At 44.5% G+C, this 16701-nt stretch overlaps 1 protein-coding gene across 3 annotated transcripts in view; it reads left to right on the top strand.

Annotated features, from left to right (window-relative positions):
- LRSAM1 (leucine rich repeat and sterile alpha motif containing 1) overlaps positions 1-16701 on the top strand; it is a 34717-nt gene that overhangs the window by 16266 nt on the left and 1750 nt on the right. For all 3 annotated transcript variants that reach the window (XM_069069560.1, XM_069069561.1, XM_069069562.1), the window contains exons 11-24: positions 147-176; positions 1270-1392; positions 3273-3412; positions 4050-4094; positions 4702-4772; positions 5691-5790; positions 6588-6675; positions 7495-7569; positions 10225-10305; positions 12352-12447; positions 13970-14068; positions 14907-15038; positions 15784-15865; positions 16505-16650. In XM_069069560.1, coding sequence (XP_068925661.1) covers positions 147-176; positions 1270-1392; positions 3273-3412; positions 4050-4094; positions 4702-4772; positions 5691-5790; positions 6588-6675; positions 7495-7569; positions 10225-10305; positions 12352-12447; positions 13970-14068; positions 14907-15038; positions 15784-15865; positions 16505-16650 — 1308 coding nt within the window. The remainder of the gene's footprint in view (positions 1-146; positions 177-1269; positions 1393-3272; positions 3413-4049; positions 4095-4701; positions 4773-5690; positions 5791-6587; positions 6676-7494; positions 7570-10224; positions 10306-12351; positions 12448-13969; positions 14069-14906; positions 15039-15783; positions 15866-16504; positions 16651-16701) is intronic.

Below are 16701 nucleotides of genomic sequence, written 5' to 3'. Positions count from 1 at the left end.
ATGCTTCCTTGTCCTGTCTTGACTTTATTCCTACAAGTGAAGCCTCTGTACTTCAAAGACTGCTGTAAAACAGCATTAGATGGGTCTGCTGGGGACCTTGTGCCAACTCCCCTTTCTCTCAACTGCTATTATTTTTTGTTTTTCAGAATAAATTTTTAGATTATGAGAAGAGAAAGGTGAGCAAACATGGAGAAGTCCTAAACCTTTGAAAAATGGAAGCCTGCAAAAACAGGAGGGTTTGAGGTGGACGTGTTGGAAAACCCCAATGTTTCATTCTCTCTGAGAAGAGAGAATTCAACTATAATTTTCCTTCTAATAATAATAACAGAACTGTCTTTGAGAAGAACTGGCATGACTGTTCCTATGTGCTATCTTGGTGCTTGGCACCAGAGTTGACAAAGCAGTGGACCTGCTTTCCATTCCTGTCTCTGACATTTACTAGCTGTGGGGCTGTGGGCAGTCACTTAACTCTTCTGAGTCTCCCTTTTCTAATCTGCAAAATGAGCATAATAGTAGCATCAAATGATATAATGCATGTTGAATGCTCTGCCAGGTTTAAGACTACATAAATATTAGCTTTATTATAATTGTTGTTTAGCCTCCTGGTGTCTCTGAAGGCCTGGAAGAGCTGAGCTGTAGCAGCCCCACTCTGCACAAAGACGCTGACAGCAGAAGAGGGTCTTTCTCTTGAAGAAGTGTAATCCAATTCCTCTTATCAGGCAGGGCAGAAAAGGTTTCCTGCTGCAGACCAGCTTTAACTTGGCCCTCTGCTAAAACAAGCTGTGACTGTTTCAGCCAAGAGACTAATGCATGACCCAAACCAAATATTTCTTTATCCCCTGCAGACTTTATCTCTCTTAGTGATTCTTGAGAAGTTGGATTTGTAAAAGTGTAGGTATTGTTTTTCTCCCTGTAGCCTTGACTTCTTCCCTGACCTTTTCTTGGGTATGAAAAAACTAGGACAGGTGATGTGTTATGTTCTAGCTTGATTTTCACAGGTGGAGCATTAACCGTTCTGGTTCACTGCCCCAGAAATCCCTGTCCATCTTTATATTCTACTTCAGAGTCTGTGTCTGTCACCCACTTACGTGGGCTGCCACCTATAGGGGTTTCTTCACTTTGAAAAGTTGCATGTTATCAAGAGATATTCAGGCTTGGGGTTTGATCTTTATGTTGGCCCTCTGGCCTTGATTAAGAAGAGAACAAGATCTGGTGGGAGCAGCTCATTCCATTTTCTTGCTGTGACCCTTTGTTTCCCTCTTCTCTCAGGAACAAAAGATGCTGGAGAAGTTAGAATTTGAACGTCGCCTAGAAATTGGGCAGCGGGAGCACACCCAGCTCCTCCAGCAAAGCAACATTCAGAAGGATGAGATACTGCAGACTGTCAAAGAGGTGCGTCCCTGCCAGACCCATGGGTAGCAGCCAGCAATTGCTGTTAGCGTGGGGCTGGGTGGACTATATCGGGTCCCCGAATGCATCTTTGGCATAGTGAGGTAGGATCCAGAGATGGGTATGGTGTGGAGGCCATTGTTCTCAGATAACTGATCCCCGTGGAGACCAGACTCTCCTTCCCCTCCGAAATCTACTTTTACCCTGAGTTCCAGATGATTGAGAGACAAACTAGCCTTTTGTGGCATGTGAGTATGTCCTGGTGCCTTTATTTCCCCAGAAGTATACTTGAGATCATATCTCCCTCAGTTACATGTTTTGTTTAGTGATGAGGGAGGACAGGGGCAGATCCTGCCATGGTTTGACTGGTAGTGTCACTAGGCACATCATTCAGAGATTGTAACTTAGACTGACCATATCTCTTGCTGACATCCGAATTTTTAAATCATTCCCTGTAGCACTAGTTAGGCTTGGTCAGACTTCCTGATATCTCTACCAAACAGAAGTTTATATTTAGCATATTCCAAATTTTGTCACCTTCCATGACATCACATGGATTGTCTGCCTAACTCTGAGTGAACCTGATTTGGGATGAAGCTGTGTGGCATAGAGTGTCCTGAGTCCTGGACTTGGAGTGGGAGGACCTGGTATGAATCCTGACTCTGCCGTGTGATCTGGGTGACTTAGGCAAGTCACTCCACCTTTTTAGGGACTCAGTTTCCTCATCTACAAAGGGGAGGGGTCAGTAGCCAAACCCAGATTAATTCCAATAACCAGTCTTGATAAATGTATGTGAGAAGATCCAATGACACACACTTCTGTCCTCCTGAGGGATTATGGGAGTGCCTTGTGGCTGCCTGATGGGGTCATCTGGATCCTAGACATAAAGTTGGAAGGGATTTTAGTGGTCATCCAGTTGCATCCTCTCATTTTACAGAGAAGGAAACTGAGGCTCTGAAAGATGAACCATTTTTTCCAAGGTTTCATAGCCAACTAAATCACTCTGGCTGTCATGGATGGGCCAACCAAGGGCCAAGGCCAACCCCACCTGGTCATTGTTTGTGCACTGATTGGCTTAGAGGGAATGTAATTGGCAACTTTTGTTTAGATTTTGGCCAAAAACCCTGAGGGTCTTCACCTGGTGGATTTATTTATTTTTTGACTAGGTGAAAAGAGACCATCTCTGCCTCATTTCTTACCTAACCTTCTCACTGAATGGGTGTTGCCTCAGTCAAACTGAGACTTATCTCCAGTCCTCCTGATCCAGATGGCTCTGGAGGGAGAAAGTGAGACTGATGGCTTTGCACAGCCCTTCCTCACTTAAATCCAATTTACTTGTACTTAGGGCATTGCCTCCCTGATGTCATGGTCCTCTTCCAGAATGAAGGACAAACAGCAGCAGTTAAGCTGCAGAGCTGGGATTTCCACCCAGGTTGTTTTATCTGTCAGTTCTGCTAAACTGTTTTTTTCTGTACAAAAGAGTGTTCAGTCAGGTGGCACCGTTTTGGGGAATGATTGGTGTAGGAAATAAAAGGCATTGATAAAACTTGAAAAATTTAAGTTAAAAAAATACAGTAGGAGTTAAACCAAATCACCGAAGGTGCCTTCTGATCCCCACTCCTACTAAGAGTCTATGACTCTCTGAACTGCAGGTGGATTCCTAACTGTCTCTTTCCCTGAAATTGTTTCCTTTGTGCAGTGTGAAATCTTGAAGGACAGGGATTTGTGAACACAGGGACAGGGACATTTTTCTGCACCTTATTTCTGTCCTTCCCTCATCCCTGACCCTAAAAGCACCTGCATCCTAGCTTATTGAGGAACAGGAGCTCTACTCCTTGGATTTGCAGACTTCCCTGCTGCAAGTGTTCTGCTTTCTGCCACAGGAGCAGTTTCGGCTGGACAAGGGCCTGTGTGAGCATCAGCGCTACCTGGATGGAGAGCGTCAACGTCTACAGGAACAACTGAAGCAAACAGAGCAGAACATCTCAAGCCGGATTCAGAGGCTCCTGGAAGATAATCAGAAGTAAGCCTCCTGGTCCCTCAGTATCACTCTTCCCCAAAGTGTGCCCAGCAGGCAGCCTGCTGCTACACATAGAAAAATCTTGGTATCCAAGCCAAACTTATACATAGGCAGCTGCCTCCATAGTTTGATTTGAGGGGTACTGGGAAGGCCCCCCTGCCAAAAAATATCTCCCACCAGGAATTATAGATGCCTAAGATTCTGCCATTCAGGAGTCATTCTTTGGGTGAAGGCATCAGCCCTTTAAAATGCAGTTGCCCCAGAGTTGCATATCATCAATATCATTTTAGGGTGATTTGTTCATCAGGGCCTTTCCAAAATGACACCTAGCTGATAGCAGATTTTATTTTTATTTTATAAGGGAAGGGAGCTATAGAGCATCTGGGTTATCATGAGACAAAACGAGGGATTCTGGAGAATACTGCAGCACAGGGGAGAGGAGAGGCCTCACAAGACAAAGTTATCCTTCACCATTTTGCTGAGATCTAGCTTTCCTCTTAGGCAGCAAGTCTTTATTGACTAAGTGCTCAGTCCTGCTGCCAGGTGTTCTAATTCCTCAGGTATCTCAGGGATACAGGAGCAGGTTCTTGCAATAATAAACTGACCTGACTGAAGAAGAACCTTTTGATCCTCTCCACAGACAAAGGAAAAATTCTGAAATCTTGAAGTCACTAGAAAATGAGAGGTAAGTGTTTAGCTTATCAAAAGCTTGTTGGAGCTAGCTTAGGGCAAGCTGTTCTTTTTCCCTAGGAACCCCTTTCTTTCTTCTTTACTTCCTATGAACTCTGAGAATTAAATCAAAGCCTTTTACCAAAAAAATTCCCGAAAGTGTTGGGAGTGGCTATCTATATCATTTTATCCATTACTGAGAATCCATTTCCCCTGGGAAGTGATTGGATTAGAAATTAATTACTAGCTTCAGATTATTTTAAAATACCCACTAGAAATTTATGTTCTACAGTCATCTGGATTGCCAAAATACCATCAAGGACCTTCCACTGCCATTTTGACTGCAACCACCAATCTACATCAACATCCAGCCCTCTCCATCATTAGTAGTTATAGTTAATTGGCAGGGTCTCTCTTCTGTCCATGAGTTAATGCATTTTTCCTGCTGTGAGATTTTTGAAAATTGACTCCTCAGCACTTCTCATTCCCTAAGAGAATTCAGCTAATTACTGATGGAGCTTTGGGGACTTAGGTGCATAGTTAGGATGTCCAATGAGCATCTTCATCTGATACAACTAGATTTGATGTTACTTTTTTTTTTTTAACGAATGAAAACTTTCCAGGATAAAGATGGAACAGCTGATGGCCATAACCCAGGAGGAGACTGAGAATCTACGCCAAAGAGAGATTGCCTGTAAGTCTTAGAGGCAGGGGCTGAGTCTTTCATTATGCAACCACTGGTTACATGGGGAATAGAAAGACCTATGTTGGGCAACTGGTACAAATTTACTTAGCAAATCTATGACTGTGGTTTATACTTTTGTGTTCTGAGGCTGATCAATTTCGTCTTTCTGTCATCTCCTAGGGAGATATAACTTACTCTTCGTTACTCAGGGTAATGGAGGAAAGCCTAACCATGTCAGGATCATGGTTAAGTGAAATAACATAAAAATTGTGCATTAGGAATTAGTCTAGGCAAATGAGGCAACTACTTATTATCTAAAATACTAATTTTTCAGTTTAGAATCCAGCATCTACCATAGTTTTGTTCAGCCAGGGCACAGTAGCATACATAGCTGATATTTTCAGATTTGTAAGCAATGCAGTGGAGAAGACCAATATAATCTTTTAAAAATAATTACTTTATTGAAGCATCTGCTTCTCTAATTCTTGCTCCATGTTGCCCCTTTGGAACCATTTCAGGTTTAGGTTTTCTGAGCACAGTGATGCCTTAGAATTCTCCTTTTGGTATTCCTACTCGGATAGGACCTTCCTATTGTCTGAGATAGCCAGTAAGGTTTGGTCCAGAGAAGTGTAAATATGGAGTCTGGAAGGAGGTTGGGATGACTTAGGGACTGGTTGTTGCTGGTTAATGTGTGTACACTTTTCCAGGCTAATTAGAATTTTGGGGGCCAAGCAATTTTTATGAAACAGCGTGGCTTCCCTAAATACTATATTTACTAATGTAATGGGATTATCCAGACCAACATGATTCGAATCGTGTAACCAGTAGGTGTTTGGGAGTGGCTGAATTGTCAGCTGACAAGGTTAGGATTCCAGTGTCCCCAACGAAACCTGAAAGATTGTGACAAGTCTTTGATGTTTTCCCCAGCTGCTATGCAGCGGATGTTGACAGAGAGCTGCAAGAACAGATTCATTCAAATGACCTATGAGTCTCAAAAGCAAAATCTGGTCAAGCAAGCCTGTTCCAGGTAAGGTCCAAAGAAACCCTAGATCTGTTAAAGAGTGATTGGGCTGTGCAGGCAAGGGGGGCTTGGCAGCATCCCGCGGCTAGTGATTGAGATGTCTGTGTTCTCTCTTCCTTCCTCTGCCATAAACTCACTATGTGATCTTGAGCAAATTGTTTCCTGGAAGAAGGCTGAGATGTAGTGAAGAGAGCACTGTCCTTGGAGTCAGATGACTTGGGTTCAAACTCCTGTCCCACTAGTTAGTAACAATGTCACCCAAGCAAGCCATCTTCTCTCTCTGGGCCTCAGTTTCCTCACTTCTAAAAACGAGGGTTGGATTAGATCATTTCAAACTTTTCTTCCAACCCAAAGTTTTATGATCCCTCTCTCAGTGTCTATTTCTTGACTTGTGAAGTGGCACTCAGATTGTCTGTCCAGCCTACACTGGTGAGTTGTATTCATGACCATGATATTTATTAATCCTGGAGAGCCCTTTGGAAGCTACAGACAGGACTTGGAATGGGAAGCACTAAAAGAACAGGTTAGGCTGTGTTCTTCCTAGTTGTGAGTAGCACTCCAGAGTCTGGGGACACAACCAGTCAGATCAGTCAAGGTGGACAGGTGGGTAGAACCAGGTCCTAGGGACCAGACCGAACAATATGATCAACATTTAGAGAAAAACAGAAAGCTAACTTTCTCCTCCTCTGCTAGAGGCAACACAATTGCAATTTCTTTGACTTACATGGGCTTTTTTTTTTCATCTCTCTCCATTTTGTTTGGATTTGGATGGAGCCAGGTTCATTCACATGTCTTTCTTGCAGCATGGCCCAAATGGATGAAAGATTCCAGCAGATCCTGGCTTGGCAGCAGATGGATCAAAACAAAGCCATCAGTCAGATTTTGCAGGAGGTGGGTTGGGGAGCTAAGCAGAAAACTGTCATCTGGAGCTTGAAACTGGGCCAAAAGGAGGCCGGAATTCAGAGCTCTGGTGAAAGCTTCTAAACTGCCAGAAACCTGGCCTTCCGACTGGTCCGTGTCAGGAAGGAAAATGCTGTCCCCCAAAGGGAAACTTTCCCCTGAATGATTTGGAGACTATAGCTAAGCTTTTTACTTCTACACCTGAGTTAAACAACAGGGATAGAAAACCTACCAGGAGCCTCTGTATTCCCCACAAAAATTCCACCTTCTGCTGGGATGCTGTCACTGTCCCTTATAGAATAGCTGCTCTCTGAGGTCCAGAGTTAGGGTAGGTGAAGAGTTATGAACAGTGGTTCATTATCTAACCACCTGTTCAAAGGGCAGAAGATAGCAGGTGATAATGCTCTCCCTCCATGGCCCCAAAGACTTGCAAATTGGCCTCAAAAACCTCACAAGGTACTTTTTATACTCTTCTCCCTACCTCAGTCTCTCTCTTTCCCTTTCCTTCCTACCTCTGTCTTCTCTTTCTAAACATCTTTTCTGTTGTGTTTCTCTTTTCTCCTTTTACCATTTTGTCTACTTTATATTTTTTAGTATTAACTGTCTTAGTGAAATTTGATGGTCCCTGGTTTTAACTTTAAAAGCCAGTGAACTGAGCATTTTAATTTTCTCCAAGAAAAAAAATTAAATCCTCTTCCTTTTTAAAAAAATTTTTGCATGTGGCCCTCCTCAATTTTTCTCTGGGCCTAGAATTCTCAGTGGAAGAAAGGTTGTCTGACTTGGCTAAACAGAATGTAATCTCTGTTACAGAGTGAAATGCAGAAAGCTGCCTTTGAAGCCCTTCAAGTCAAAAAAGATCTCATGCACAGGCAGATCAGAAACCAGGTGAGCCCGGGGTCACCAGAGGTAAACCCATGTGGGATTTCTAAATATTGTGTACACCCTCTCACTCAGCAGAGAGGACCTTTACCTGATGTCTGTATTCAAATGTTTGAAGGGCCATCACGTTCAAGAGGGAACTTACACTGTCTTGCTTCAGAGGGCAAGAGAATGGGGAAGAGTGTAAGTTACAGGGAGGCAGTTTCTCAACTCAGAATTTTAAAAAATTCCATACATCGAAAACTATTGAAAATATAGAAAGCTACTTTAATGAGGTCTTCAGAACTGGCAGTGTTTGAGGAGAGGTTGGATAACCACCTGGGATGTTGTAGAACTGAATGGGAGGTTGGCCTTCATGACTTCTTGGTCCCTTATACCTCTAAGACCTAATATTTTATGATTCTAAATTTGTCGTCTGGGACAGTAGGTGGCCCAGTGAAATAGAGTACCGGCCCTGGGGTCAGGGGGATCTGAGTTCAAATGCGGTCTCAGGCACTTAACACTTACTAGCCATGTGATCTTGGGCAAGTCACTTAACCCCAATTGCCCTGCCTTTCCCCCTCCAAAAAGCAAAAAGCAAAAAAAAAAAAGCTAAATTTGCCATCACATTGTTTTTTTAGAGTTTTTCAGGACTTTGTTGGAAATTTTTAAGAAAAGGTCATGACTTTTTTTTTTTTTTGCTTTTTGGAGGGCAATTGGGGTTAAGTGACTTGCCCAAGGTCATGTAGCTAGTTTTTGTGTTAAGTGTCTGAGGCCAGATCCGAACCCAGGTCCTCCTGACTCCAGGGCCGGTGCACTATTCTCTGTGCCACCTAGCTGCCCCATGACTTTTGATAGTATAATATAAATGGAAATGGCATTGAACTAGGAGTCAGTTTTCTAGTCCGGGTAACTTTAGTTGACCTATTAACCTCTCTGTGACTTAGTTTCCTAATCTCTAAAATGAGGGAATTGGAATAGATAATTCTTTTAAATTAATTTTTTTTTTTAATGAACAAAAATCTATCTGTTCTCTTTCCCCACCCCTTACTCCCTTGAAAAAAGAAGAAAAACCTTTGTGATAAATATGCATAGCCAGGTAAAACAAATTCTCACATTGGCCATGTTGAACTAGTTCTCTAAGGCTCTTATGAGCTCTCACAGTCTGATTCTGTGGCTGATTAGGGGAGAAGAATAATGCCTCCCAGAGCCTGCTCCACAGAAGCCATGTCTCCAAAGTCTCCATCTCTCTGCCTTTTCACTTCATAACCCCAAAGCTGCCCAGTCTAAAGGGGGAGGGGAAGTACCCCTGAGTGTTCTTCCTCTGAGATAGTAAACTTCACTGTGATACCAAGGGCAAGGTGGTTAGTGCCCTTAAACTCCCTGTTGGTAGTGAAGGACTGTTTGCTACCAGATGTTGTGTGGGAAGGAATTGCTCTGAAAATGAACTTGTCCGTGATTGCAAAGCCTGTCTTTTGTATAATATAGATGGGGAAGGCTCATCCCTTATATCATTCATGCCATCTTTTGCTGAGGCCCATTAGGTCTTCTAGTGAGCTGAGAAAAATCCCACTGCTTCATTCATTTAAAACTATCCAGCTGGGAAAATTCAAGAGATATTTCTGGGATGCATTCTGATTCCTACCCAGGAGAACTGGAGCCAGGAAATCTTTGCCATCGCTGGTATGGGTATTGGAAAAAACACTGGATAGCAATAGAACTTTTGAAAGAGAAAGAAAATGATGTGAAGGAGAGAGAGAGAGAAAGAAGGAGCATTGGATTGTAGTCTTGGCTCGGTTCCTGATAACAAGGTGACCTTGGCTAAATGATTTCACTTCTCTGAACCTCAGTTTCTTTTTCTGCAAAATAGGGATAATGCCCTGCTGACCCTGCAGGGTTGCTGGGAAGATCATGGGTGCCTTGTAAACTGTAAAGTGCAAGGGGTTATTATTTGATTATTTGAAAATCTCATTGCATAATCATTAAGCATATCTAAATTTCACATTCTTGCATGACTTTTTCTTTTTCTGATGTGACTTCCTTCTTTATTTACCAATTTAATTTAAATTCCATATTGCCCAACCTGAAGCTCTTTTGTGCGACTTCACATGGCTGGCTGGGGAGTGACAAATTAGGAGCAGCCTTGGCTGAATTGGGCCCTGTGTCTCACATTGCACTCCCCTCCCCCCAACCGGCTTAAAACTCCAAGCTTCCCCTTGGGGGCTTTGAAAGGAGACTCTTCCACTTTGAGCTGTAGGTATGGGTGATTTTGACATTCCAAACCAGCTGTCTCCTAGCAGTTCCTTAGCTGGTGCCTTATGGGAAAAACCAAGAAGCATCTTTTGTGTTTCTTAGCAGAACTTGAGCCTTTCCCTGGAACTCTAGCAGCTGTCTGGGGGGACAATTTAGCTGAAGTGGGAATGCAGGATGGTTTGACAGGTAGAGAGAAGGCTAGTAAGAGCCCCAGTGAAATTGCTGCTTCTGGGATATCTTTTTTGAGTAATGAAGGGAATACTTGGTTATGGGATAATTAAAAGAATTTAGCAGGATTTCCATCATCCTGAAACTTCAGCCTTTCCCAGAAGGGCTGATTTGGAACATCATGTAGGGCTGTTTTCTGCAGCAGAGTAAATCAATCCTTTGTAAATGTAAGTTAAAAACAATGTCTCATCTTCTGTTTAGATTAAGTTAATAGAAACTGAGTTATTGCAGTTGACACAGCTGGAGTTAAAGAGGAAAGCCCTGGACACAGAGGCACTGCAGGTATGTAGGGTTCTTTGGTCTGGCTCCATCCCTTCCACCTGCAATGGGTCTGGCTTGGGGGATCTCTCAACCCCATGCATTTCACTTCTGGCTTTCTGCAGCCTCCAGATCAGCCCATGTGTGAGCCAGGAATTTCTGTGGGAGAAAGGCCATTGAACTGTCAGTGAGGAGACTTGGGTTCTAGTCCCAGATCTGCCCCTTACTCACTGAGTACCTTTGGCCAAGTCACTTATCCTCTCTGGGCCTCAGCTTCTGCCTTTGTACAGTGAGGGGCTTGGACCAGATGATCTCCAGAATCCCTTCGAGCTCTGATGTTCTGTGTTCTGGCATTTTGTGTTCTAGGACCCCTTCCAGTTCTATCATTCTATGTTCTGTGTTCTAACATTTGATGTTCCAAGGTCCCTTCTAGTCCTAATGCTTCATAATTCCCCAAACCATGCATCTGACTCAGCTTAGGTAGCTTTGGTGACAACAGGCAGGCCTTAAAGCACAACCTGCTTGGTTGTTCCGACCCCAGTTCAGGCGGGGCGGGGGGGATGGATAGCTCTTTTTGGAAGTGCAAGAGTTGGGTGAGTTTCCATCTCAAAGCTCCTTCCCAGGGAACACTTTCGTGAACCTTCAGACGCTATAGAAATTGAGTCATTGTCATTATCATCTTGTGTTTCTTTTGTTTTAAAATGGAGCAGCCACTAGGTCACTCCATGTGCTTGACCCATGCTTCCAGGCCTGCGGCTTCTGCCCACTTTGTTGCCATCCTTTCATCCCAGGGGTGCACTTTCATGTTGGGAGTTTACCCTGGAGAAGAGGGAGTAGGGAAAGCTCAGGTCGGCCTCAAGGGATGTGACCCCTGGGTCCTTCTCTTTAATGTGCACATTTACCCCAGCAAATGTCCTCTGATGGGAAAATCTTCAAATGCCCCGTCTCATTGGCACATCTGTCAACAGGGAGACTTGTACTTCCTTAAACTGGGACCGACGAGCAAATCTTTTAGCTGTTCCCTCTTTTTGCCCTTTTGAATGCTGACCCTTATGTCCCTCTCTGTTCAGCGCAGCCTCCTGGGAAGTGCCTGGGGTAGCCATGAATCCAAATCTGCCCTCTGAATCTCCTACTAGGCCCCTTTGCCAGTTGTCCAGGAGTACTTGTTGGCTCAATGGAAAGCACTCTGGAGTAGGAGTCAGGAGTCCTGGGTCCTAGGCCCATCTCTTACACTAACAAGGGTTCTCTCAGAGGCCACTTCCTGGCTCAGAACCTCAGTTTCCTCATCTGTCACATGAGGGACCTAGACTAGATTATCTCTAAGGTCTCTTCCAGATCTAACATTTTTTGGCTCTCTCTGATTGAAGGGGAAAAGAGTGATGAAGGGGAAAGAGATGTTCCAGATGTCCCCATCCTGGGCAGAATCACCAGCTCCATAGAGAGGCCTTGCTTGGTAGCCTGATGTGTGCTCAGTCCAGGGGCCTCTTTGAGGCATATCCTGAGGGCTCGCTCCCAGGTGTAAGAAGTGTGTGAGCCATGAGACAGTTATAACAGGTTTGCCCCCCATGTTGCATCTACCTACAGACTTATTCTGCAGTCAAACCACATTACAGGGTGATGCTGGCTTTTCTGCAAGTTGTCATTTCTACTTTTGTTTTTTCGTTTTCACCAGCCCCTTCTCATTGATAAGCCCATCACTCAGATTCTCTGTACTTAGCTGTGGCCTTTGAAGCAAGTGGGAGGAGTCTGGAATCCCAGAAAAGCAGGGGAGGGGGTGAATGGGCCACAGAGGCCACCAGGACCTCTTCAGGCCCACAGCCTGTCAGGACCTGTGCCTCAGAGGAGAGCAAGGGCTACTGGGAGAAGGGACAGGTGGATGGGGTCAGAACTCCAGAGACACGAGGATGTCTGGTGCTTCTGTCAGCATTCCTTGTTATCTTTGAAGAACTGACTGTGATTTGGGGTTCTGACAACACCCTTCACCCCCTCCACTCCCTGTGTATAAGTGGGTATCAATCTGAGTCAGCATTTTCTTGCAGTGTGGAAAAGCAGTCTGTCTGTACATTGTAGGAAATGATCTCAGAGCAACGCCGGGCTCTCAGCTCCCTGCTGCAGCAGCTCCTCAAAGAGAAGAGGCAGCGAGAAGAGGAGCTACAGGGAATCTTGGTGAGTGTTTCTGAGCTTTGTGTGGCTGGCTCTGTGTGCCGGCCCTGCACCCCGGAGTCTTTGCTGTGGGAGGGGCCCCAGGCCAGATCAGTATAGCACCACAGAGTAAGTGTATCAATCGGGACTGCCCACAGCGTTCCCTTCATTTTTTTATTTTTTAAGCAATCGGTGTTAAGTAACTTGCTCAAGGTTCCATGGCCAGTTATTTCTAGGTGTGGTGCTAAGTATCTGAGCCCAGATTTGATCCCCAGGTCATCCCGACACTAGGGCTGGTGCTCTTACTTGCTGTGCTACCTGGCTGCCCCAATTCCCTTCATTTTTAACTTTTATTAATGCCTTTATTTTTTGTTCTTTACATATTACAATAATTCCTCTGTATACCCTTCCTCTTTTCTTTGACAAGCCCTGTCTTCTAGAAAACACACACACATACACACACACACACACACACACACATGACAAATAGAGGCAACTAGGTGGTGTAGAGGATGGAGCATTGACCCTGGAGTCAGAAAGACCTGAGTTCAAAATCCACTTTCAGACACGTGACCCTTATTAGCTATGTGAACCTGGGCAAGTCACTTAACCCTGATTGCCTTGGAAAAAAAGAAAAGAGGAAAACACTCATACAAAACTGAACTCCATAACTGTGTATGTTTGCATATGCCACATTCCGTATCTGTAGTCATCTGACCTTCTGAGTCAAATGTTCATTGCCTTCATTGAAACTGATTTTTTGTGTTGCATTTATTTTCATAATTATTATCATTATGTTTGTTGATTTCATGCTTCTACTTAATTTACTCTGTACCAGTTCATGTAAGGCTTTCCATATTCTGAATTTCTCATATTTATCATTTCTTTGAGTGAAATAACTTTAATGTACCACAGTTTACTCAGCCATCAGTGGGCTCCCACTTTATTTCTAGTATTTTGTTCCTTGGTATTAATTTTAAGCACATTTTCCTACAAAAAATCTGGAGTGGGAAAAAAGGTCTTTCCTCCCTCCAGGGATGACTGCACCCTGACAGCTTGACTTGGCGTTTTTTGTGTTGGATTGCTTAGCAATTTGAGGTGAGTAATTTTGGGATGAGTCCTTCAAGGAAAACTATTCTGGACAAAGGAGCCATTTCCTTCTCAAAGAAGTCAGGTGGATGCTTCCCTCTGACTTGTCTTTGTAAAAGCACAAATGGGTAATCCCTGTGCCTAACATCTTGGTCAAAGTGCCATTGTCGTCTTCAGAAACTGAAGGCACCCTTCCAACTCTTAGACCTTCCTCCCTTGGCTTTTAGACAAGCTCCTATAGTTGGCACCATCATAGGCTGAAGTGGAGCGTTCCTGTGGCTCTACTGCCAAAGGCCTCTATGTTCACACATCCCAGGTCCACAGCCTGAATGAATACACATGTTTTTTTCTAGGAACTTGAAAGCTCCTGGTGACCATTCCTTAGTGTTCCTTCTATATAGAAAGATCAGTTCTCTTCTTGAACTGGAGCTGATACAGCCTGCTTCTTTCTTGGCAGCTGGAGATGGAAGCCAGAAGTGAAACCACACAGGAAAACTACTGGCTGATCCAGTATCAACGCCTTTTAAATCAGAAGCCCTTGTCCCTGAAGCTGCAGGTAAAGACCAGCAACAACTTGAAAATGGGAGATTTCTTGTCCACAGATCTGATTTTTATTTAAAAAAATTTTTTTAAATAGATTTTTTTTTTTAATTTGCTTTGTCGGAGGGGGAAATTGGGCAATTGGGGTTAAGTAACTTGCCTGAGGTCACATGGCTAGTTTTTGTGTTAAGTGTCTGAGGTTAGATTTGAACTCAGGTCCTCCTGACTCCAGGGCCGGTGCCCTATTCACTGAGCCACCTAGTCGCCCCACTGATGTTTATTTTTAAACTGCCACATTTGTCATTCCTTAAAGTGGGAGTAGACTCCCTCTGTTGATTCCTTGCATCTGAGTTGCCCTCTTTGCCAACCTTGTTAGATCTTCTCTGGCAAACTCAGGCAGTAACTGTATGGGAGGAGCAAAAGTTCCCTATCAGATGCCTTGGTAGTAGTTTTTAGTAGGCCAGATTTGTGCTAGCCTTGCCTCCATGTGCTAGAGTTTGCCTTCCCTTTGGCCTTGAGGTCATGTCAGCTCATGTTTTTCATATTGATCGTGATAGAGGAATTCTTGGGATTTTCTCTTCTGTTCTCAAAATGTGCCCACTCAGCAGAGATTGGTGGTCTTAGTTGTGAAATGAAAATTTCTTCCACTGCCTCTCTTTTTTTTTAGTAGCCACTGCAAAGTAAGTGCCCCTTTTGTGAATCGACTCAGAGACATATGCCCACAGGCCTCCAGGTGTGGCCTGAAGTAGTGGGAAAAGGCTGAACAAAATAAATACAAATAGGGTACTACACAGACAGCATTGCTAAGTCAGCATGATGCCGGCGTCTGACTGGCTTTTTTTCTCTTCCCCTAGGAAGAGGGCTTAGAGCAGCAGCTGGTGACCCTGCTGGCAGAACTTTCAGCTGAACATTATCTGCCCATCTTCGCTCACCATCGAGTCTCACTAGACATGCTGAGCCGCATGAGCCCTGGTGACGTGGCCAAGGTAGGGAATGGAACATCATGTAATTGGGGAAATGGGAGGAGCCATAGTGATCATCTTGACCCTGCCCTTTCACCTTCTTCAAAGATTCTTAACAAGGTTTGTCATTGAATAAGTGTGTCATGGTTGGGCAGGGCTGTTTGCCTGAATAAGGTGTCTGTTGGGTTCCCCCTGGCCCATGGGATATACCTTAAACCAGCCTGGTGGATTTTGTTCTATCTCAAGGAAATTACATCAGGACCAAGCAAATCTGTATCAGTGACCCAGATCAGGCCTCCTCCCAGCTGTTTACACAGACAACCTCTGTATCTCACCAGGAATCTCAGGTGTTCAGTCTTTTCCAGGACACAGTCTGATTCCACATAGGTCCAGTTTCATTTAAAAGCCGTATTTTGTTTCCACATTGCCGCATGAACTGCTGTTCTGCAAGCTCTCGTGATGTGGTGGCTTGGTTTAGCCTGTAGGGGTCTCGTTTTAGTGTGTAGGCTTTGCCTTTTTGGCTCCTCTCTCATCCTCTTCATGCTTTGGGTAAAACATTGCAGAAAGCCAGAACTGGGAGCCAGTGTTTTCTGGGTTTAGGGCTTAGACCAAAGAGAGCACTCTTCTCCATGGAGCAGCATTCTTCTGCAGTGCTGCGATGTTCCTAGGAGGAGCTTTCCAGCTCCCGGGCATGTACCTAGCTAGCACGTGGGGGGCTAGGGAACCTCCAAGATCCATGGAAATCTGAAATCCTCTGCTTGTGCTTCAGATGGGCATTTCTGAAACTGGCCTGCAGCACGAACTGATCAGGAGAGCCCAAGAGCTGCTGGATGTGGCGAAAACGCTGCCAGGTACTGAGAACCAGGAAATCTGAGAATGAGCCTTTGACACCAAGAGAAGGCACCTGATGTTAGGAGCCTGAGTGCTCTTGGTCTTTAGACTCTTGGCTGTTGTTTGGTGAATGAATAATGATTTTTATCCCTATTTTGCAGAGTGGGAAACTAAGTTATAGAATGAGTAAGGTCTTAAGCATTTTTTTTTTTTGGTGAAGCAGTTTGGGGTTAAGTGACTGCTAATTAAGTGTTAAGTGTCTGAGGTCAAATTTGAACTCAGCTCCTCCTGACTCAAGGGCCAGTGCTCTACCTAGCTAACCCCTGAAACTCCTTTGAAAGACTTATGACCATAATCTAGGTCTTGGGTCCCTTGAATATCACTCCCACACTACCGTGGTATTCAACTAAGGACTCATGTCTCTCAGAAAAATGGTTTAAAGTGGAGATCACCAGGCTGAGGGTCAGGAAGCCTGCCTGTTACTTCCCTCTTGTCTCCTCACCTATAAATGGGAGCTCTGTTCTCTGCCCTCTGCCTCTCTAGCTCTCAAAATTGTTATGATAAAGTGAGGTAAGAGATGTGAAAGCTCTTTGTGAACTGTGAATCGTGGGGCACCTTTGACAAAGAACACTTACTCTGTCTCCTTTGGTGCCATGCAGAGTTACTGAAGTCTGTTGAAGGTGAGGGCCTAGAGGCCCCGGAACCAGCGTCTGCAGAAGAGTCTCCTGAGGCCGTGACTCCGACAGCTCCCCCAGCCCAGCTGGATGTGCAGGCTTCAGAATGTGTAGTGTGTCTGGAGCGGGAGGTAAGGGTGCCAGGGTGTGCTGTGGTGGGAGCTGGGGGAAGAGGCCCAGGC

The sequence above is a fragment of the Petaurus breviceps genome, unplaced genomic scaffold, assembly GCF_028583685.1.
Source record: "Petaurus breviceps papuanus isolate PSGF00001 unplaced genomic scaffold, PetGlider_PUasm1.0 90779, whole genome shotgun sequence".
In the NCBI taxonomy this organism is placed as follows: Eukaryota; Metazoa; Chordata; class Mammalia; order Diprotodontia; family Petauridae; genus Petaurus; species Petaurus breviceps.
This window is presented reverse-complemented; position numbering and strand designations above follow the sequence as displayed.